The following is a 14,529-nucleotide window of genomic DNA, read 5'->3' as shown; positions in this document are numbered from 1 at the left end:
GTTTCTTTTTTTTGCATTTCAACTTCAACTGACCACAGATAGACCATATTGTAGAATCCAGTATATAACCCATTCGAATGCACTTTGCATGTATACATGAAACCCAGCTCTACAACACTTAGCAGTTAGTTAACTAAACTACACCCAATGACAAAATAGCACCAAAGCTCCCTCCCGCCCACCCTACTTCCTCTCTGAGAATCATCAGACCGCTTTCCCATCCACCAATCATAACCCCCCAATTGCATTCTACGAAGACTCAAGACTTCCGGAATTCAATTGACCAAACCGCAACCCTCCGCACTGCCGCCAGCCAGCATCTCCTTCCTCTCCACCAAATTACATCTCAATCGCAACGACAATTGACCACCCACCCGTCGACAACCACCAATCTCTTACCGAAGAATCAAGAATAAAAATGCCCACCCCAGAATCCGCCGCCTTCCTGGCCAAGAAGCCCACGGTGGCCCCGACCTACGACGGCGTCGACTACGAGGACAACGTCGCCCTGCACAACGCCCGCGACGCCATCATCCGCGAGCAGTGGGTGCGCAGCATGATGTCGCGATTGGTCGGCGAGGAACTGGGCAAGTGCTATGCGCGCGAGGGCGTCAATCACCTCGAGAAGTGTGGGGTTCTGAGGGGTAGGTTTCTTCCGTTTCCTCTTTCTTTTTTCTGTTTGTTTCTTTGGGGTGGACTGGGATTGGGACGGGCTATGTTGATTGTGGGGGAGGTGCTTGCTTATCTCTCTGGCTGGAGCTCTACCTTGCTGGATGGGCTGGGCTCGCTCAATTAGCATGGGATTAGCATAGATTCTTGCGTTCTTTCGCCGGGGCTACGTACCTATGCTAACTTGCTTCTGTCTGTCCAGAAAAATACTTCGAGCTCCTCGGTGAGCGCAAGATCAAGGGTTATCTCTTCCAGGAGAAGAACCACTTCTCGCAGGAGAAGTCCGCTTAAGTTACTTCTGTGATATGAGCTGGAGGGGACGGGAGGGGGTTTTCGTTTCCTGGTGATTGGGGTAGAGAGTGGTGTTTATACTATATCATCTTTTTATGGTTGTACTACATGTTTTTTTGTCCCCTTTTTTCCTTTATTGTGTGTCTGTCTGTCTGCTTTAGCTATGCTACCTACCTATCTACACACCTGCCTCTGCTATGCATGGCGATGGGCCTGGGTGGAAAATTCGATATCGAGGATTTTTTAGAGATGCAGTGGTTCTGATTTGTATTGCTCTTTGCTTTAACGGTTGGTTGAGGTTGGGGATGGGGTAGGCGGGGAAGGAAAGGGAGGATTATTTGGTATTGGGAGGGGAGGGGGTGTCATATGGTATGATTTTTAGACACAAATAGAGTGAACAGCCCGGCTCATGCTGCGCTCAATACCAAGTAACCATATCAATAATATGCACTGTCAGTCCGCCCTGGCACCGTTCCCGGCGTATACACCCTTAACACACCAGCAGGCTCCTCGTCGCTCTCCTCAACGTCACTGCCAGGCCCGAACTCGTCCTCCGCGGGCGGCGCTCGCATGCGCACCAGCTGCTCCTCGTCCAGCGAGGGGATCCTATAAGCACCAGGGGCAGCATGAATATCTCGACCAGAGGGTAGGTTCGCCAAGAGATCCGCCGACGGTGGTATCAATTGGGTGTTAATCTGCACAAGACATCAGCATCAGCCTCATCACAATCCCTAAAGCAGGGAAACAAGACGGTATACGTACCGTATTGTTCATCCGCACCCACTTGCCCTCCAGCATCTCAATCACACGGCCTTCCTCCTCTCGTCCCGCATTATCTCCCGGGCCCAGCTCCTTCTTATCATGCCCACCGTATGTCCCGGCATCCTTCTCCATCTTCTTCTCCTCCAGCTTCTCCTTGAATCCCTGCTTGAACTTGGAGAATTTACTCTTCGACCCCTCCTTCTCGTCCGTCTTATCTTGACCACCACCGCCGCCGCGACTCCTCACCCCCAGCGCCCCCTTCGCCGCCTGCAGCCACGCAATCCCCTCGCCAATTTTCCCCGCCAACTCGGCATCAACCCCGAAGAACCGACACGCGCGGGCACGCGCCACCCGCCCCAGAACCCGGGTATAGCCCAGCAGCTCCTCCTCGATGGCGCCGGTCTTCCCCGTCTTGCCGACCACGGACCCCAGCCCCGCGGCAGCTTGCTCCGCGTACTCCGCGGCGCGGATACACAGTCGCGCGAATAGGTGCGCCCGCACCTTGGGAATCTCCGGCGCCCGCACCATCCAGTCCTTGTCCTTGGGATTGCGCGCCTGGATGCATGCGAACACGTACGAGTCGTCTTTCAACACGGCAAGGAGCGTCGCTTCTGCGAGTGCGAGCGCGGACAGTGCCGTTTGCGTTCCGGAGTCGAGGTCGGGCAGGGTGGGAGGGGCTGTTGTTTTGGTTGCGGTGCTGCTGGTGGGTGCTTGTTGCGGGATGGAGGACGCGAGGCTGCTGGTGCGGGCGGCTGTCGCGAAGGATGGGGATGAGGCGAGGAGGTTGTGAATTGCGCTGGCTTGCAGGAGGTATTTCGTCGCTGTTTGGGCGGCGGTTGTGCGTTGCTCTGCCGTTGGGGTCGTGGAGGCGTACAGCGTCCGCATTAGTCCCGTGTGCGCGAGGAGGCTGAGCACGTAGCCCAGTGTTGTGAGCACAAAGGCGATCTCGAAGTCGATGCCTTCGCCTCGGAGGCGGTTGCCGCTCGTGTTGAGGAATTTGCTGCCGCCGTTACCGCTGGAGGAAGAGTTGGGGGTGCTGCTGGTGTGGGAGGTGGTGCGCGATTTGAGGGTGAGGGTTGTGCTCGGTGGGGTCGTAAGGGTCGGGCGCCAGAAGGTGACGATTTCGCTGTGCAGGGTGATTTCGATCTCTTCGCTGGTTGCGTCGGTGGGTTTGCTGCTGAGGCCGTTGGAGATGGCTTCCAGGTAGGGGAGGTAGTTTGTTAGGGTGGTTAGGATAGTGGACAGGTGCGCGTCTTGTTGCGGGCCGCGGGGTAGACGCTTGTGGGTTTTGAGAGCTTGACGGAAAGCATGGCGGGCGGTGGTGGCTGCCTGTGGGAGTGAGGGGTGTGTGCTGGACGATAGGAAGGTCTGGAACGAGAGGTGGGAGGTGGTTGGGAGAGTGAAGGCGTAGACCATGGTGGTGGGCGGAGGTGCTTTTCAGCAGAGTTGTTTTGGAGAGTGAGAAAGTGAGGGGAGGAGCGGAGTTGGAGTGAGTGAGTGGAGGAACTTAGTGATCCGCTGGCGGTTTGATGTCCCACCGCCAGCCAAGAATTGCCTAGGCTCTCTACCTTCGTAGAACAGAATCATACGAGTTCATCGCAAAGGGCTGAGGCGTAACTGACATTTAGCTCATCTCAATTTGGGGCTCGAGATTGCGCCCGTTAGTAAGGTAAATACATGAAACCCTCCGTGCCGTGTCGTCCTACCATCCCTCAGATGCATTCTTGCGCTTGCATCGTCCTGCTGCTTCACGATCATGCTCTGGACTCGATTTCGGCAGACATACTGCACTTGTGGAGTCATGGCTCCTGTGCTTCGGTGTATTAGGTCGAAGGAGCTTATGGCCCCGGCGCAATGGCGAGTGGAGTGGCTTGTTGCTACCAGGATTGCCCTTCAACTGGACCTACCAGCTGTGTCTCATTGACAGCCAGGATAATGGACGTGTAGGAAGGCTGAAACGTCGCATAAGGAAGCTCCGTGCTTGACCTAGCCATTGACTTCTTCGAGCAGGGCGAGTGACAAAACCTCCTACGAGTGTCTTGCGTTAAGAAAAAGATACACTCCGACGCAGCCCATCACACGTCCATACCCTCACCATCAGACAGATTACTCGGCGCGCTGCTCACGACAGACGAGTCGCTGTCACCCATGTATGGTGCACGGGATCGCATCTGCAAACCCCAATCCTGAAGGGTCGGCGCACCACCTTCGATCACAATCGGGTGTTCCTCGGCGTTCTTTCCCAGCACGGTGCCCGCGTATCGCGATTCTTCACCCGTCTTACTGTGTTTTTTCTTCAAAGCCGTCAAAAAGTCCTCTTTCTCGAGGGAGTCCGGGTCCACCATGTCGCCTTCGCTGGGCACGAAACCGGCGATTCGTCTGATCTCACGGTTGGCTGGGCCAGTGAACCACGACAGAAATCCTTCTAAACCTCGCATATCCTCTTCCCCTTGCCATTCTTCTTCCCATTCCCGTAGCTGCGGCCGCAAAGCTCCTGCGTCTTGTAAGGCCTGGTAGATATCTTCGAGAACCGGGGTGGGGTCGGCTGAATGGGCGTTGGCTGCGTGGGCGCTTGTGGATGAGGCGAGGAGCATGATGTAGCGAGCAGTGAGGTCGGCGAGAGTGTCGAGGACCGATGGACGCGTCGAGTGAAAGCCTGCAGCGCGCAGGATCTGGATGATCGGAGGGCGGAGAAGAGCGTTATGTAGATTGGAGCCAGACATGTTGCGAAGTTCGATGATTGTGAAGTGGGAGAAAGGTCAAATTGAAACGAATCGCTCTTCCACCTTCAGGCGAAAAGATGATTTGAGTGAAGCGATCAGGCAGTGTGGTGTGGTGAATAAATGGGGGAAGATAGAGAGGATGGATGGAAAGTAGAAGAGCAAGCAAACGGAATCCAACCAGACCGTGTCGCTCTTCCGCCTTCCCTTCCTCCCTCCGCCTACACCGATTTACGTCGTCCACTTGCCATAACACCCATCTCCTCCCATTTTCCCCAACCACGAGATAGTCTTTTGCCTCAAAGGGAAATTCTAAGCTAAGGCTTGCCGCCACTCTGGTGGAATAGTTTTCGCCATGTCAGAGACTCCTCGTCAATCGTTGAAGCTCAAATTCTTCAGCAAGAACAAGACGAATGCGTCCGCGCCTTCGACTCCATCCCAGCCTGCTCCTTCGACTCCCAAGCCCAATGAGACACCACAACGAAAAATCACTCTCAAGATCCCTCGGAAACCGTCTATCGCGGAAGGGGCCGGAGAAGATGAGAAGCAAAAGAAGAAGAAACCGTCGAAAAAGCGTCCAGCAGAGGGGCCCGCATTATCAGAACCCTCCGCCGCCGTCGCGACCGCACCCGCTGCAGGCCTCAAGCGTATCAAGCTGATCCCCAAACAGAAAACAGGCGTGCAATCCATCCGAATCAAGAACAAGGGGCTGGTCCCCAATCGCCCGACAGGCGTTGGCTACGACTCGGAAGCGTCCGACACGGAAATCGACCCCGCCATCGAAGAACAGTTCATCCTACGCATGGTGCCCGGCGAAGACTGTGAATATCTGCGGCGGGCGATCGCAGAGCGTCGCTTCGATCAATCCGAGTTCTCCTTCAAGCCGCTTACTCGTGAAGGACGCCGTGCCATCTTCAAAGTCCGTGATCACCAATACGCCGCAGCGCTGGTGGATTTGCCATGCATCATCGAGGGTATGAAAAGTTGGGATCGACGCGGATGGTACAAGTCTGCGGATATCTGCCAGATGCTGCTGGTTTTGGGTCCGGTGGCCAACGAACAGGAGGCTATGGACTATCCGATACCGGACGATGTTTCCCTTTCGGACGACAAGAATCTACAGTATCCGCATGGCCTTGCGCCACCTCTTCGATGGGTCAGGAAGCGTCGGTTCCGTGAGCGTGTCAGTACCCGGACAATCGAACAGGTCGAGAAAGCAGTGGAGGAAATGATCAATCAGGATGAGCAATCGATAGCCCCTCCTCGTTACGAGCTGGTCGATAGTGCGTCATTGAATCGGAACGAGGGTATTGTGCAAAGTGGAGACTATGGAGATTACGATGAGGAGTTCTACGAGGAGGAGCAAGACGCGGAGGGCCAGGTTGCTGAAGGGATGGATGATGGGGCTCTCTTTGAAGATTTCGAGGACGCTCTCGCCGCTGAGATGGAGGCTGCCCTGGCCGCCGGAGATGAAGGCGATGCTGCTGCGGCGGGTGCTGCGAGCGGTCCACATTCAGATGCTGGCGTGTACCAGGCCGGTACGCCCATGGCCACAAAACCCTCGACACCAGCAGCCGACACGTCTGGCGATGAAAGTGATGGATCGGACGGCGATGATAATGAAGAACCAGAAGATGAGATGGATGAAGAACAACTGGAGCAACAGCGCCAGCTCCAGCAGCAGCGCGAGGAAATCGTTGAGCTGGAGGCCCTGATCCGGTCCGAAACAGTCAAGTGGGAGAAGATGCAGAACGCCATTCTCAAAGGCAAGCTGGCCAAGCGCATCAATGACCTCAAGCAGGATCTGGCGTTGAAGAAGGTATCCATCGGAGAGGGAGACGATGCCGATGATTGAATTTTATGTATACTGTGATACCCCTTCGCGGCGCCGCCTGGTCAGACAGCCGCAAAAACCAATTCTATTCTCACATTAATTAAGGCGTCACGGAGACGGCCCACGAATATATGAGTTCATTATTTCAATTCCCAATGAGTCCTATACAAATAACCATATAGCTAGAAAAGAAAAAGCAAAAGAAATCAACCGACAACAGGATCCCCCGTGCCCCTCGAAACCGCCCCCTTGACATCTAGCTCACTATCCTGCTTCAACTTGCGCTCCCTCAACGCCTCCCTCTCAGCCAACACCCCATCGTCCGGTTCAGCGGGTGACTGTCCCACGCGCTCTCCTAGCATCCGCTCATGCTCCTCTGCCTTCCGATCCATATCCGCCGCCAACCCCTTCTCGTACCCCGGGTCCCCCGGACCGTTCGCGCTTCCCACCGTACCCGCATGAGCGCCGGCCTGCGCTCGCGCTCTCGCCTGGCCGGACGTACTCTTCACGGCGTGGGCGATCTCCCCCTCCGCCGGCTGCTGCTCGACACCGTACTCCAGATCCACGTCCGACGCCTTGTGCATGGCCTCGCGCTCCTGCTCCCGTTCCGCGTTCAGCTGGTGTAGGGCCTCGTCGTTGGCCGGTCGCGAGTCGGCGGTCCGCCGCGTGATGGAGGAGATCGGGTCCCCGCGCTGCCGGGGCTCGAACTGATGCTGCGGTGCGCGCTGTTCCGAGGGCGTCTGTGTTACTGGGTTGGAGGCCTGATTGTAGCCGGCTTGTTTGGGGGGCTGGGCCGGTTGGGCGGATTGGTGGGTTGTTTGCATTGTTTCGGTATCTTTTCACTTCGTTTGTGGGTGTTATGTGTAGATTGAGATATATTCAAGTATATCGTGACGGTTGAAAATGGAGCTAGTCTAGAAGGTGGATTGTAGTTTTGTAGTGGAGGTGGTGATGGTGTCGAGCGTCTGTTCTGGGTGGTTTATGAGCATTAGGATGGAATGACGTCACTGATGATGTCGCTTGCGGTGGAGAGGAGAATCTAGTATCGGAGGTTTTTTATTGGGTGTTAAACTTGGGCATTGTCGGTGGTGGTCTTTCTTTAGGCTTGGTTGATAGTGTTTTTCTATGAAATTGCTGCCTTGGTGTTGTTGTGAGTGTATTTATGGTTCCTTGTGGTTTAGTGATATATAGTGTTGTACTGCTACAGAACCACGGCATTATAGTAATAGAAGAGTGTTGCGAGTTCGGCACCTGATTTGATAGTGATTATTGTGCGAAGGAAGTTGATCTCATTCTTTAAGTACATACTTCTGACTATGGTGATTAAAGTGTTCATTGACATGGGCAAGACAGCAAAATCTGGTGCAATACCATGGGTTCTACCCGCGATGTCCCCTTTAAGACTGGCGGAGATGGAGTATGAAAACGTCTGCTGACTCGCTTCATTGCAAGGCATCCGGCATGGTCGACTCTCTAGGATTCTCGCTTGCTTGTATATGCTCGAGCATTACCGTGTTTAAGTAGGGTGTTCGGATTGTGTTATTAGATTGGGGGTGCAATGTAGAGGGTTATGTGCGGACTCGTCATTGCTCTCAGTCGACAGGCCCTTTTCGGTTGCTTATCATTTGGCTGGCGTCTTTAGACCCTTGGATGATCAGGCTAATTTTTATGGTAGTGATCTTGTTGATATGAACACGAAAAAGCGCTGGAAATAAAGGCACAGCTATTTGGTCAATTCAGGCTACCGGCATAGACAGATGTCTTAATTCGATATCAAGGATGACGGTATGTGTTCTATCAAGGGTAGATAAACCATCGCAGCCCATCTTCTCGATGATGTAACGCAGTCAAGCCAGGCTACAGCTTGAATCGCTTTTGTTCTATTGTACTTCTTATAGAGTTGGCTAATGGGCAGCTGAAAAGCTAAAGCTCTCTAACATCTCTCATCGCATCAAAGACAGCGGAGCCAATTTCGTGTATACTTCTATTCGATACAGTAGAAGATGCTACTAGGGAATGCTGTACGGGAATCGCCTCCCCGTGGCCTGTAGGTGTGAGTCATTGATGGCATACCGCGCTAGAAATTCTTGCACAGATCCTATCTCCAACGCAGAGTCCGAATTAGGACCCCGACAGATTCGCTTTGATTGCCATCGGCACTTATCAATGTTTGTGTTCACCATCGTCGGGCCCGTTCCAGGGTAGTCTATACCTCTACGACCCTTTCTCACAGCAGCCTCCGTAAAAACGCCCCGTCTCCCAGACCACAACAGTCATGCCATCCGCCACCGGCAAGAAAGCCCTCCTCCTGGGCGCTGGTTTCGTCTGCGAGCCGACCATCCAAGCCCTATCTGAGGCAGGGGTTCAAGTCACCGTGGGCTGCCGCACTCTCAACGCTGCTCAGTCCCTCGCCGGCAAATACAGTAACACCACCGCCATCTCCCTCGATGTAGCGAACGAGGCCAACAAGCTCGACGCAGCCGTGGGGCAAGCCGACATCATCGTCTCCCTGATCCCCTACATCCACCATGCCACCGTCGTGAAAGCCGCGATCGCCCACAGCAAACCCGTCGTAACCACCAGTTTTATCTCCCCCGCCCTCTGGGAGCTCGACGCACCAGCCAAATCCGCAGGCGTGACCGTGCTCAACGAGATCGGGCTCAACCCGGGCATCGACCACCTCTACGCCGTGAAGACAATCGACGAGGTCCATCGTGCCGGGGGCAAGATCAACGCCTTCACCAGCTACTGCGGCGCGCTCCCAGCCCCAGAGAACTCCGACAACCCGCTGAGACACAAGTTCTCTTGGAGCCCACGCGGCGGGCTCCTTGCGCTTCTCAACTCGGCGCAGTGGTACCGCGATGGGAAGGTCACCTCGGTGGACGGGAGAGACCTGATGGCGTCTGCCACACCCCAGCGGATCTTCCCCGGATTTAACCTGGTTGGATATCCCAATCGGGATTCGGTCGGGCTCCGGAAATCGTACGCCATTCCCGAGGCTCAGACGGTCTTCCGCGGCACCTTGCGGTATGCGGGGTTCCCCGAGGTCATCCAGGCGCTCGTGGGTATTGGGTACTTCTCCCAGGACAGGATCGCTGCTCTCGCTGCCGACGCCGGCAGAGAATTGACCTGGGCGCAACTGACGGCGCAGCTGCTGGGGCTTCCTGCCTCTGCGTCCGCGGAGGAGGTGCAGGGGGCTGTGGCGCGAAAGTGTCTGGGTTTCATTGCGGGGAAGGAGGAGGAGCTCGATCGCGTGTTGTCGGGCCTTCGCTGGATTGGGCTCTTCGATGAGGATCGTCTTGTTGACGAACGGGATACTCCTCTTGATACTCTTTGTGCTGTGTTGGAGCGTCGGATGGCGTATCAGCCTGGTGAGCGTGACATGATCATCCTCCAGCATGTGTTCGACATTGAGAATGCGGACAGGTCTACAGAGAGGAGGACCAGTACATTGGTAGAGTACGGCGACCCAGTTGGTCCTGGCTCGCGCAGTGCTATGGCCAAGTTAGTGGGATTGCCTTGTGCGGTAGGTGTGTTGGCGGTGTTGGAGGGCCGGATTCAGGGGACAGGCATGTTGGCGCCCTGGACCAATGCAGAGATTGCAGGGTTGTTGCGAGAAGAGCTTAAAGCACGATTCCAAATTGAGCTGAAGGAGTCCATAGTTAGTTGAGCGCATTGAAGCACATGAAGCAAGTGGAAGAATTGGATTAGAATGGCATCTCTCGGGGAAAAAGAAACACTTGTGAGGAGCATGTGATGCCGCGGACATCCCCTAAGCTACCCCCATGATTACTGATCAGCCTCCCCGCTTCATACACACTCTCCCCACGTCTTACAACTTATACTATGAACTTTATATAGCGTAGACGAATCCATCAAAATCAACTTTATCATCACCGACCACTACCATGAACACCTCAAAACCCAACCCCCTATTCACCATCCCCATTGCCTCCACCGGTGGTACCTTCACCTGCACCAACCCGACCTCCGCAGAACAAGACCAAACCATCTACATCCTCACCTTCACCTCCCCGAAAGACAACCGCCTCACGCCGACCTTCATCGACGCCTTCCTACTAGCACTAGACATCATCGAACACCGCTACCCAAAAGGTGTAGTGATCACCACAAGCGGGATCCCGAAATTTTACAGCAATGGCCTAGATCTCGACCTCGCGCTGTCCACCGAGGGCTTCACAGAGAAATGGCTCTGGAAACTCTTCCGTCGACTTCTCACGTAGGTTTTTTTTCTTTTCCTTTTTTTCCTTTTCTTTTTTTTTTCATTTTGAGGCCTCCTTCCCCGGAAAGTAATCGCTAAAACCCCCCCAAAAGCTACCCAATGCCCACCATCGCCCTCCTCAACGGCCACGCCTTCGCCGGCGGCCTCATGCTAACCATGTACCACGACTACCGCATCCAGAACCCCAGCCGCGGGTACCTGTGCATCAACGAGTTGGAGTTCGGGGTGCCGCTGGAATCACCCATGATGAGCGTCTTCCGGGAGAAGCTTGCCCCGACTGCGTTCCGGGACCTGGTGCTCGAGGCAAAGCGGTTCGGTGGGCCGACTGCCTCGCTTGAGGCGGGCCTGGTGGATGGATTTGGTGGGCTGGAGGAGGCGGTGCGCTTCGTTAAGGACCGCGGGCTGCAGACGAAGGCGGCGACGGGCATCTATGGGATGATGAAGGAGGAGATGTGGCGGCATTCCCTGGGGATTTTGGATGGCCATGCTGAGAATGTGGCGTGGAGGGAGCGAGTGGAGGAGAAGAAGGAAGGTGAGGGAGAGATGGCGCGAAGGAGGATCGAGGCTTGGGAGAAGGAGAGGAAGGTTGGGGCGAAGCTTTGATTAGTTTTTTGGCGATAGAGGTAGAAGATTTAGGGTAAAAGGTGGATGGGGTTTGGTTGACTTTAGTTGCTGTTATTCAGTAATTTGAGCTTAAGGATCTTGCTCAGGTGTTACAAGAGACGCTCATGCTAAAGGAGCAAAGGTCTGTATATTTCTTATGTACTATTTATGGAGTCTGGCTTACATCTACTTGGAAAGTGAGGTAGAGCATCTAATGTCATTCCATTTGCATACTTATTTTAAATTGAGGCTTTACATCTTATTGAGACGTCATATTCGGCTTAGCTATAGCCTTATCTCCTAAGGAGTATGCATGGAGCTCAAGCTACACCTCTAATACTGAAGTATATGATGCTATAGAACCTAGATTATTAGAGGTAGATATCAAGCAGCCAAGCTGTAGAGTAACTCCGCAATTTCTACACAGGAATACCTCACTTACTCTATATTTATGAATCTTAACTTACTAGAGACAAGTCAGATTAGATAAACCGGTTTGTTTACTATAAATAGAATGAATATCTCTATATTGAAGATTATAGTCTTAAAGAAGTATTCATATTATCTAAGTCTAAGGCCTAGAAGCTGGGTAGCGCCTTCACCTAGCTAAGATCCAGTAATTAGCGCAGTATCTTGGTATGGTTCTCTCCCTTCTGGGTGGTATAAATGTACTCAGCATGTATACGCCATACATCGCACGCGAGCTCGACATGCGTAGAATGTGCAGATGTGCAGCCGCACACCAGTCTCTCCAGTTCACCATGACACTCCTCGCTACTAGTAGTACCCAGTTCTTAACATCCGAGAGACCCACGAAGGCCATTCCATTAAAGAGGGACGTGGAAGTGATCCACCTCGATCACCTCTTCAATCATCCTCTCTCATCCAATCCTCAACCCGTCTCATCCGCAGTTCATTTCATCGCTACACCATTGCCTTGGAATGCACTACTCTCCAATTAGGACGTGTCACCAGGCTTATCCCAACTAGCTTATCATCTGTATTCAAAAATGGGGCGAAAGAAACGCAAGTCCGCCGAAATGCCAGCCACCAGCCCTACGCCTCCTTCTCAGGCTAGGGCGAGCGAGCCAGGCGCCTCCGCCACGATCGCCAGCCAAGACCGATCCAAGCGTCGCGAGCACGATGATACCAAGGTGTTCCAAAAGTCCCACCTGGCGTGGGCCAGATTCTGGGCCGAGAAAGCCGCCAGGCTTGCGTCTCCGTTCGCGATCATCGAGCCCGATGATGAGGCGATCCCCTTCCTGATCGATCGTGTAGAAGTGAAGGTACACATTGGGGTACGCTTAACTACTAGTGGCAATAAGATGGGGCTGCTCTCCCTTGCTTTCAACGTGTCTAACATACAAAACAAACGGAATATCTAGAACAAAAAGGTATCTGGCGGCCAGAGGGTACCCCGGTACGATGGGTGCGACTTGAACCCCCCGCTGTCGCGTGACGCCGTCGCGGACATCGTCAAGCAAACGCGAGCCGACTGTCCGAAAGCGCAGGCCTGGTTGGGCGCGCATGCATACGGGTTTGAGCGGGAAGATCAGGAAAAGCGACAGATGGGGATCATCGAGCGTGAGCAGAAGAGGAAGGCGACGGTGGACAGCCTGCGGTATCAGACCATGGTGGCCTTGAAAGCGGCGGAGGCGTCGAAGGAGGAAGTGCGCGAGGTCCTGGCTATGCTGCCACCCGCGCAGCTCAAGCCGACTCCGGCGATTACCACTGAGGCTGAGATGGTGGCGCAGGTCAAACGCGTGGAGAAGGCCCATGAGAGGCTTCAACGGACACTCGCGGAAATGAAGGATTTCAAGTGTGCTTGATTGGTTGTGACCGTCCCTGGAGATCCCACATGTCATATAGTACACATGCCGAGATCCTGCAGGTGTGGTGGTGGTGATGTTCTTTTCTCCTTTCTTCGCCGGCTGTGCTGCATATTCCCATTATCCTAGCACATGATATGAATGATGATATGCCACTGTCTAGTCAAGTTTACCAACAGATTCTGAACTTAGAGACATGGGGCCGTTATCAGGACTTCTTGCTCTTGGCACCAGTTCCCCTGGTTTTGTTCGGACTGTCCAGCTTATCCGTCAACGGTCGGTACGGCGAGGCCAGAACATACTCTGGGGCTCGCTGAGCGCTTTCATCCCTGCGCGGTTCCCCCGAAGATGGCCGGCGTCGTTGTTCCTCATGCATCTTGTCTAACGATTCGCCCACGATCTGGTATTTGGCCCAGTTGACAGGAGGCATGCGAACCACGTTCTGCGGAGGGGGAATCATTCCGAACCCAGACACTTTCATTTCCTTCGAGTCATCCACCATTTCATCATCATCCTCATTCCCATCCTCGTCATCATTCGTATCATGGTTGAAGTTTATAAACCCGCCCTTATCTTTCGGCGTGAGATTGCCCGCAGCAAACTCGCGCGCAAAGCCCTCCGGGTCGGCCGCTGCCGCTCGTTTCATTCTCTCCAACGTTCGAATATCCCGCAGGCTCTGCTGCTTCTGAAGCTGCAGGATCGAGATAGCCGAGCGCAGTGCGATCGCATCGGGATTCTCGCTCTCGGAGATAGGCACTGCAGCAGGTTCCGTGGCAAACACGGGTGCACTTGCGGGCTGCGGGGGAGGAGGAGAGTCCGGCGGCAGGCCATCGTAAGCCAGCAATTTCGTGGTAGGAGAAGGCGATGCAGCGGGTGGAATGATGGGGTGCGATCCTCCGTTTGCCGCGGAAGGATGGCTGACAGGTACCAGATGCGCGAAGGTCGGTGTCACAGGGGAATATGGCGGTCGCGGAGGCGTCCCTGGCCGATCGGGCGAACTCTCCTGGGTTTCGTGTGGTAGCTGCATGATGCGTTGTTCCAGTGCTGTCGTTTGCTTGACTGGAAGAATTTCGGGTGGCGCAAAGACAGAAGACGGATCGATCCCTCGCTATCAGGCGATTGCTGAGTCGATGAACGCACGCCGCGATCGGCGGTCAATGACGTCTGCGCTTGATTACTGAGGGGTTTGTCTGTGGTGAAAACGCGATGCGAATGGATGGGAATGCGACAGAGGGTCGAATAAGATGCGTGATCGCTCAGGGTATCAAGTCACCAGCTGGTTCAGCTGGCTTGAATTCAGAGGTATGGAAGGTGGTGGTGATGGGCAGATGAATGGAGGTGATACGCGGCTTATCGCCAGGGGATTATCGGGGCAGTGCGGAGTAAAGTAAGTAATCCAAGCTTCCATCCCAGACAAGTGCGTGGCTGGGCAGGCCAGGAACGAAGTCATTTTGAGCAAGTGTGATAGTTTGTAGGAAACATACAGATCGCCATAATCCAAATAGAAAATCCACCTCTACTCTATTTTCACTATATCCACTAAATCCACCACACAGATGTAAATCCCAAGCTTGTTCA

General features: G+C 54.1%; 8 protein-coding genes across 8 annotated transcripts; 4 read left to right on the top strand and 4 right to left on the bottom strand.

Annotated features, from left to right (window-relative positions):
- The first annotated feature begins 296 nt into the window (after nt 1-296).
- On the top strand, nt 297-1,217 carry BO97DRAFT_442495 (putative NADH-ubiquinone oxidoreductase 12 kda subunit). The gene is made up of 2 exons (XM_025698266.1): nt 297-644; nt 872-1,217. The coding sequence occupies exons 1-2, from the start codon at nt 419-421 to the stop codon at nt 958-960; spliced, it is 315 nt and encodes a 104-aa protein (XP_025552647.1). The 5' UTR covers nt 297-418; the 3' UTR covers nt 961-1,217.
- Nucleotides 1,218-1,434: 217 nt separating this feature from the next.
- On the bottom strand, nt 1,435-3,283 carry BO97DRAFT_404940 (pH-signaling protein PalC). Its single transcript, XM_025695072.1, has one exon. The coding sequence runs from the start codon at nt 3,136-3,138 to the stop codon at nt 1,651-1,653; it is 1,488 nt and encodes a 495-aa protein (XP_025552646.1). The 5' UTR covers nt 3,139-3,283; the 3' UTR covers nt 1,435-1,650.
- Nucleotides 3,284-3,797: 514 nt separating this feature from the next.
- On the bottom strand, nt 3,798-4,445 carry BO97DRAFT_442493 (Bromodomain associated domain protein; the record flags this gene model as incomplete). Its single annotated transcript, XM_025698265.1, has 1 exon — nt 3,798-4,445. One exon carries the CDS (start codon nt 4,443-4,445, stop codon nt 3,798-3,800), a length of 648 nt encoding a protein of 215 aa, XP_025552645.1.
- A 176-nt stretch (nt 4,446-4,621) lies between these two features.
- On the top strand, nt 4,622-6,383 carry BO97DRAFT_40101 (transcription initiation factor TFIID subunit 7 family protein). The gene has a single exon (XM_025694318.1). It carries the CDS (start codon nt 4,798-4,800, stop codon nt 6,295-6,297), a length of 1,500 nt encoding a protein of 499 aa, XP_025552644.1. The 5' UTR covers nt 4,622-4,797; the 3' UTR covers nt 6,298-6,383.
- Nucleotides 6,384-6,411: 28 nt separating this feature from the next.
- Nucleotides 6,412-7,278, bottom strand: BO97DRAFT_404939 (uncharacterized protein). Its single transcript, XM_025695071.1, has one exon. The coding sequence runs from the start codon at nt 7,098-7,100 to the stop codon at nt 6,483-6,485; it is 618 nt and encodes a 205-aa protein (XP_025552643.1). The 5' UTR covers nt 7,101-7,278; the 3' UTR covers nt 6,412-6,482.
- Nucleotides 7,279-8,319: 1,041 nt separating this feature from the next.
- On the top strand, nt 8,320-11,229 carry BO97DRAFT_477301 (enoyl-CoA hydratase/isomerase family protein). The gene is made up of 3 exons (XM_025700537.1): nt 8,320-9,937; nt 10,143-10,516; nt 10,612-11,229. The coding sequence occupies exons 1-3, from the start codon at nt 8,552-8,554 to the stop codon at nt 11,120-11,122; spliced, it is 2,271 nt and encodes a 756-aa protein (XP_025552642.1). The 5' UTR covers nt 8,320-8,551; the 3' UTR covers nt 11,123-11,229.
- An 876-nt stretch (nt 11,230-12,105) lies between these two features.
- Nucleotides 12,106-13,073, top strand: BO97DRAFT_40074 (uncharacterized protein). The gene is made up of 2 exons (XM_025694308.1): nt 12,106-12,420; nt 12,508-13,073. The coding sequence occupies exons 1-2, from the start codon at nt 12,133-12,135 to the stop codon at nt 12,949-12,951; spliced, it is 732 nt and encodes a 243-aa protein (XP_025552641.1). The 5' UTR covers nt 12,106-12,132; the 3' UTR covers nt 12,952-13,073.
- An 86-nt stretch (nt 13,074-13,159) lies between these two features.
- BO97DRAFT_423688 (uncharacterized protein) lies at nt 13,160-13,978 on the bottom strand (the record flags this gene model as incomplete). Its single annotated transcript, XM_025696907.1, has 1 exon — nt 13,160-13,978. One exon carries the CDS (start codon nt 13,976-13,978, stop codon nt 13,160-13,162), a length of 819 nt encoding a protein of 272 aa, XP_025552640.1.
- Between the last annotated feature and the right edge of the window lie 551 nt (nt 13,979-14,529).

Source organism: Aspergillus homomorphus (genome assembly GCF_003184865.1).
Source record: "Aspergillus homomorphus CBS 101889 unplaced genomic scaffold BO97scaffold_13, whole genome shotgun sequence".
Lineage (NCBI taxonomy): Eukaryota > Fungi > Ascomycota > Eurotiomycetes > Eurotiales > Aspergillaceae > Aspergillus > Aspergillus homomorphus.
This window is presented reverse-complemented; position numbering and strand designations above follow the sequence as displayed.

Excerpts from the sequence above, each read along its gene's own strand:
- BO97DRAFT_40074 (XM_025694308.1), top strand. The coding sequence starts at position 12,133 with ATGGGGCGAAAGAAACGCAAGTCCGCCGAAATGCCAGCCACCAGCCCT. Across the intron at positions 12,421-12,507 it reads AAGTGAAGGTACACATTGGG|AACAAAAAGGTATCTGGCGG; the intron begins GTACGCTTAACT and ends CGGAATATCTAG.
- BO97DRAFT_404939 (XM_025695071.1), bottom strand. The coding sequence starts at position 7,100 with ATGCAAACAACCCACCAATCCGCCCAACCGGCCCAGCCCCCCAAACAA.
- BO97DRAFT_477301 (XM_025700537.1), top strand. The coding sequence starts at position 8,552 with ATGCCATCCGCCACCGGCAAGAAAGCCCTCCTCCTGGGCGCTGGTTTC. Across the intron at positions 9,938-10,142 it reads TTGAGCTGAAGGAGTCCATA|ACGAATCCATCAAAATCAAC; the intron begins GTTAGTTGAGCG and ends TATATAGCGTAG. Across the intron at positions 10,517-10,611 it reads CTCTTCCGTCGACTTCTCAC|CTACCCAATGCCCACCATCG; the intron begins GTAGGTTTTTTT and ends CCCCCCCAAAAG.
- BO97DRAFT_404940 (XM_025695072.1), bottom strand. The coding sequence starts at position 3,138 with ATGGTCTACGCCTTCACTCTCCCAACCACCTCCCACCTCTCGTTCCAG.
- BO97DRAFT_442495 (XM_025698266.1), top strand. The coding sequence starts at position 419 with ATGCCCACCCCAGAATCCGCCGCCTTCCTGGCCAAGAAGCCCACGGTG. Across the intron at positions 645-871 it reads GAAGTGTGGGGTTCTGAGGG|AAAAATACTTCGAGCTCCTC; the intron begins GTAGGTTTCTTC and ends CTGTCTGTCCAG.
- BO97DRAFT_40101 (XM_025694318.1), top strand. The coding sequence starts at position 4,798 with ATGTCAGAGACTCCTCGTCAATCGTTGAAGCTCAAATTCTTCAGCAAG.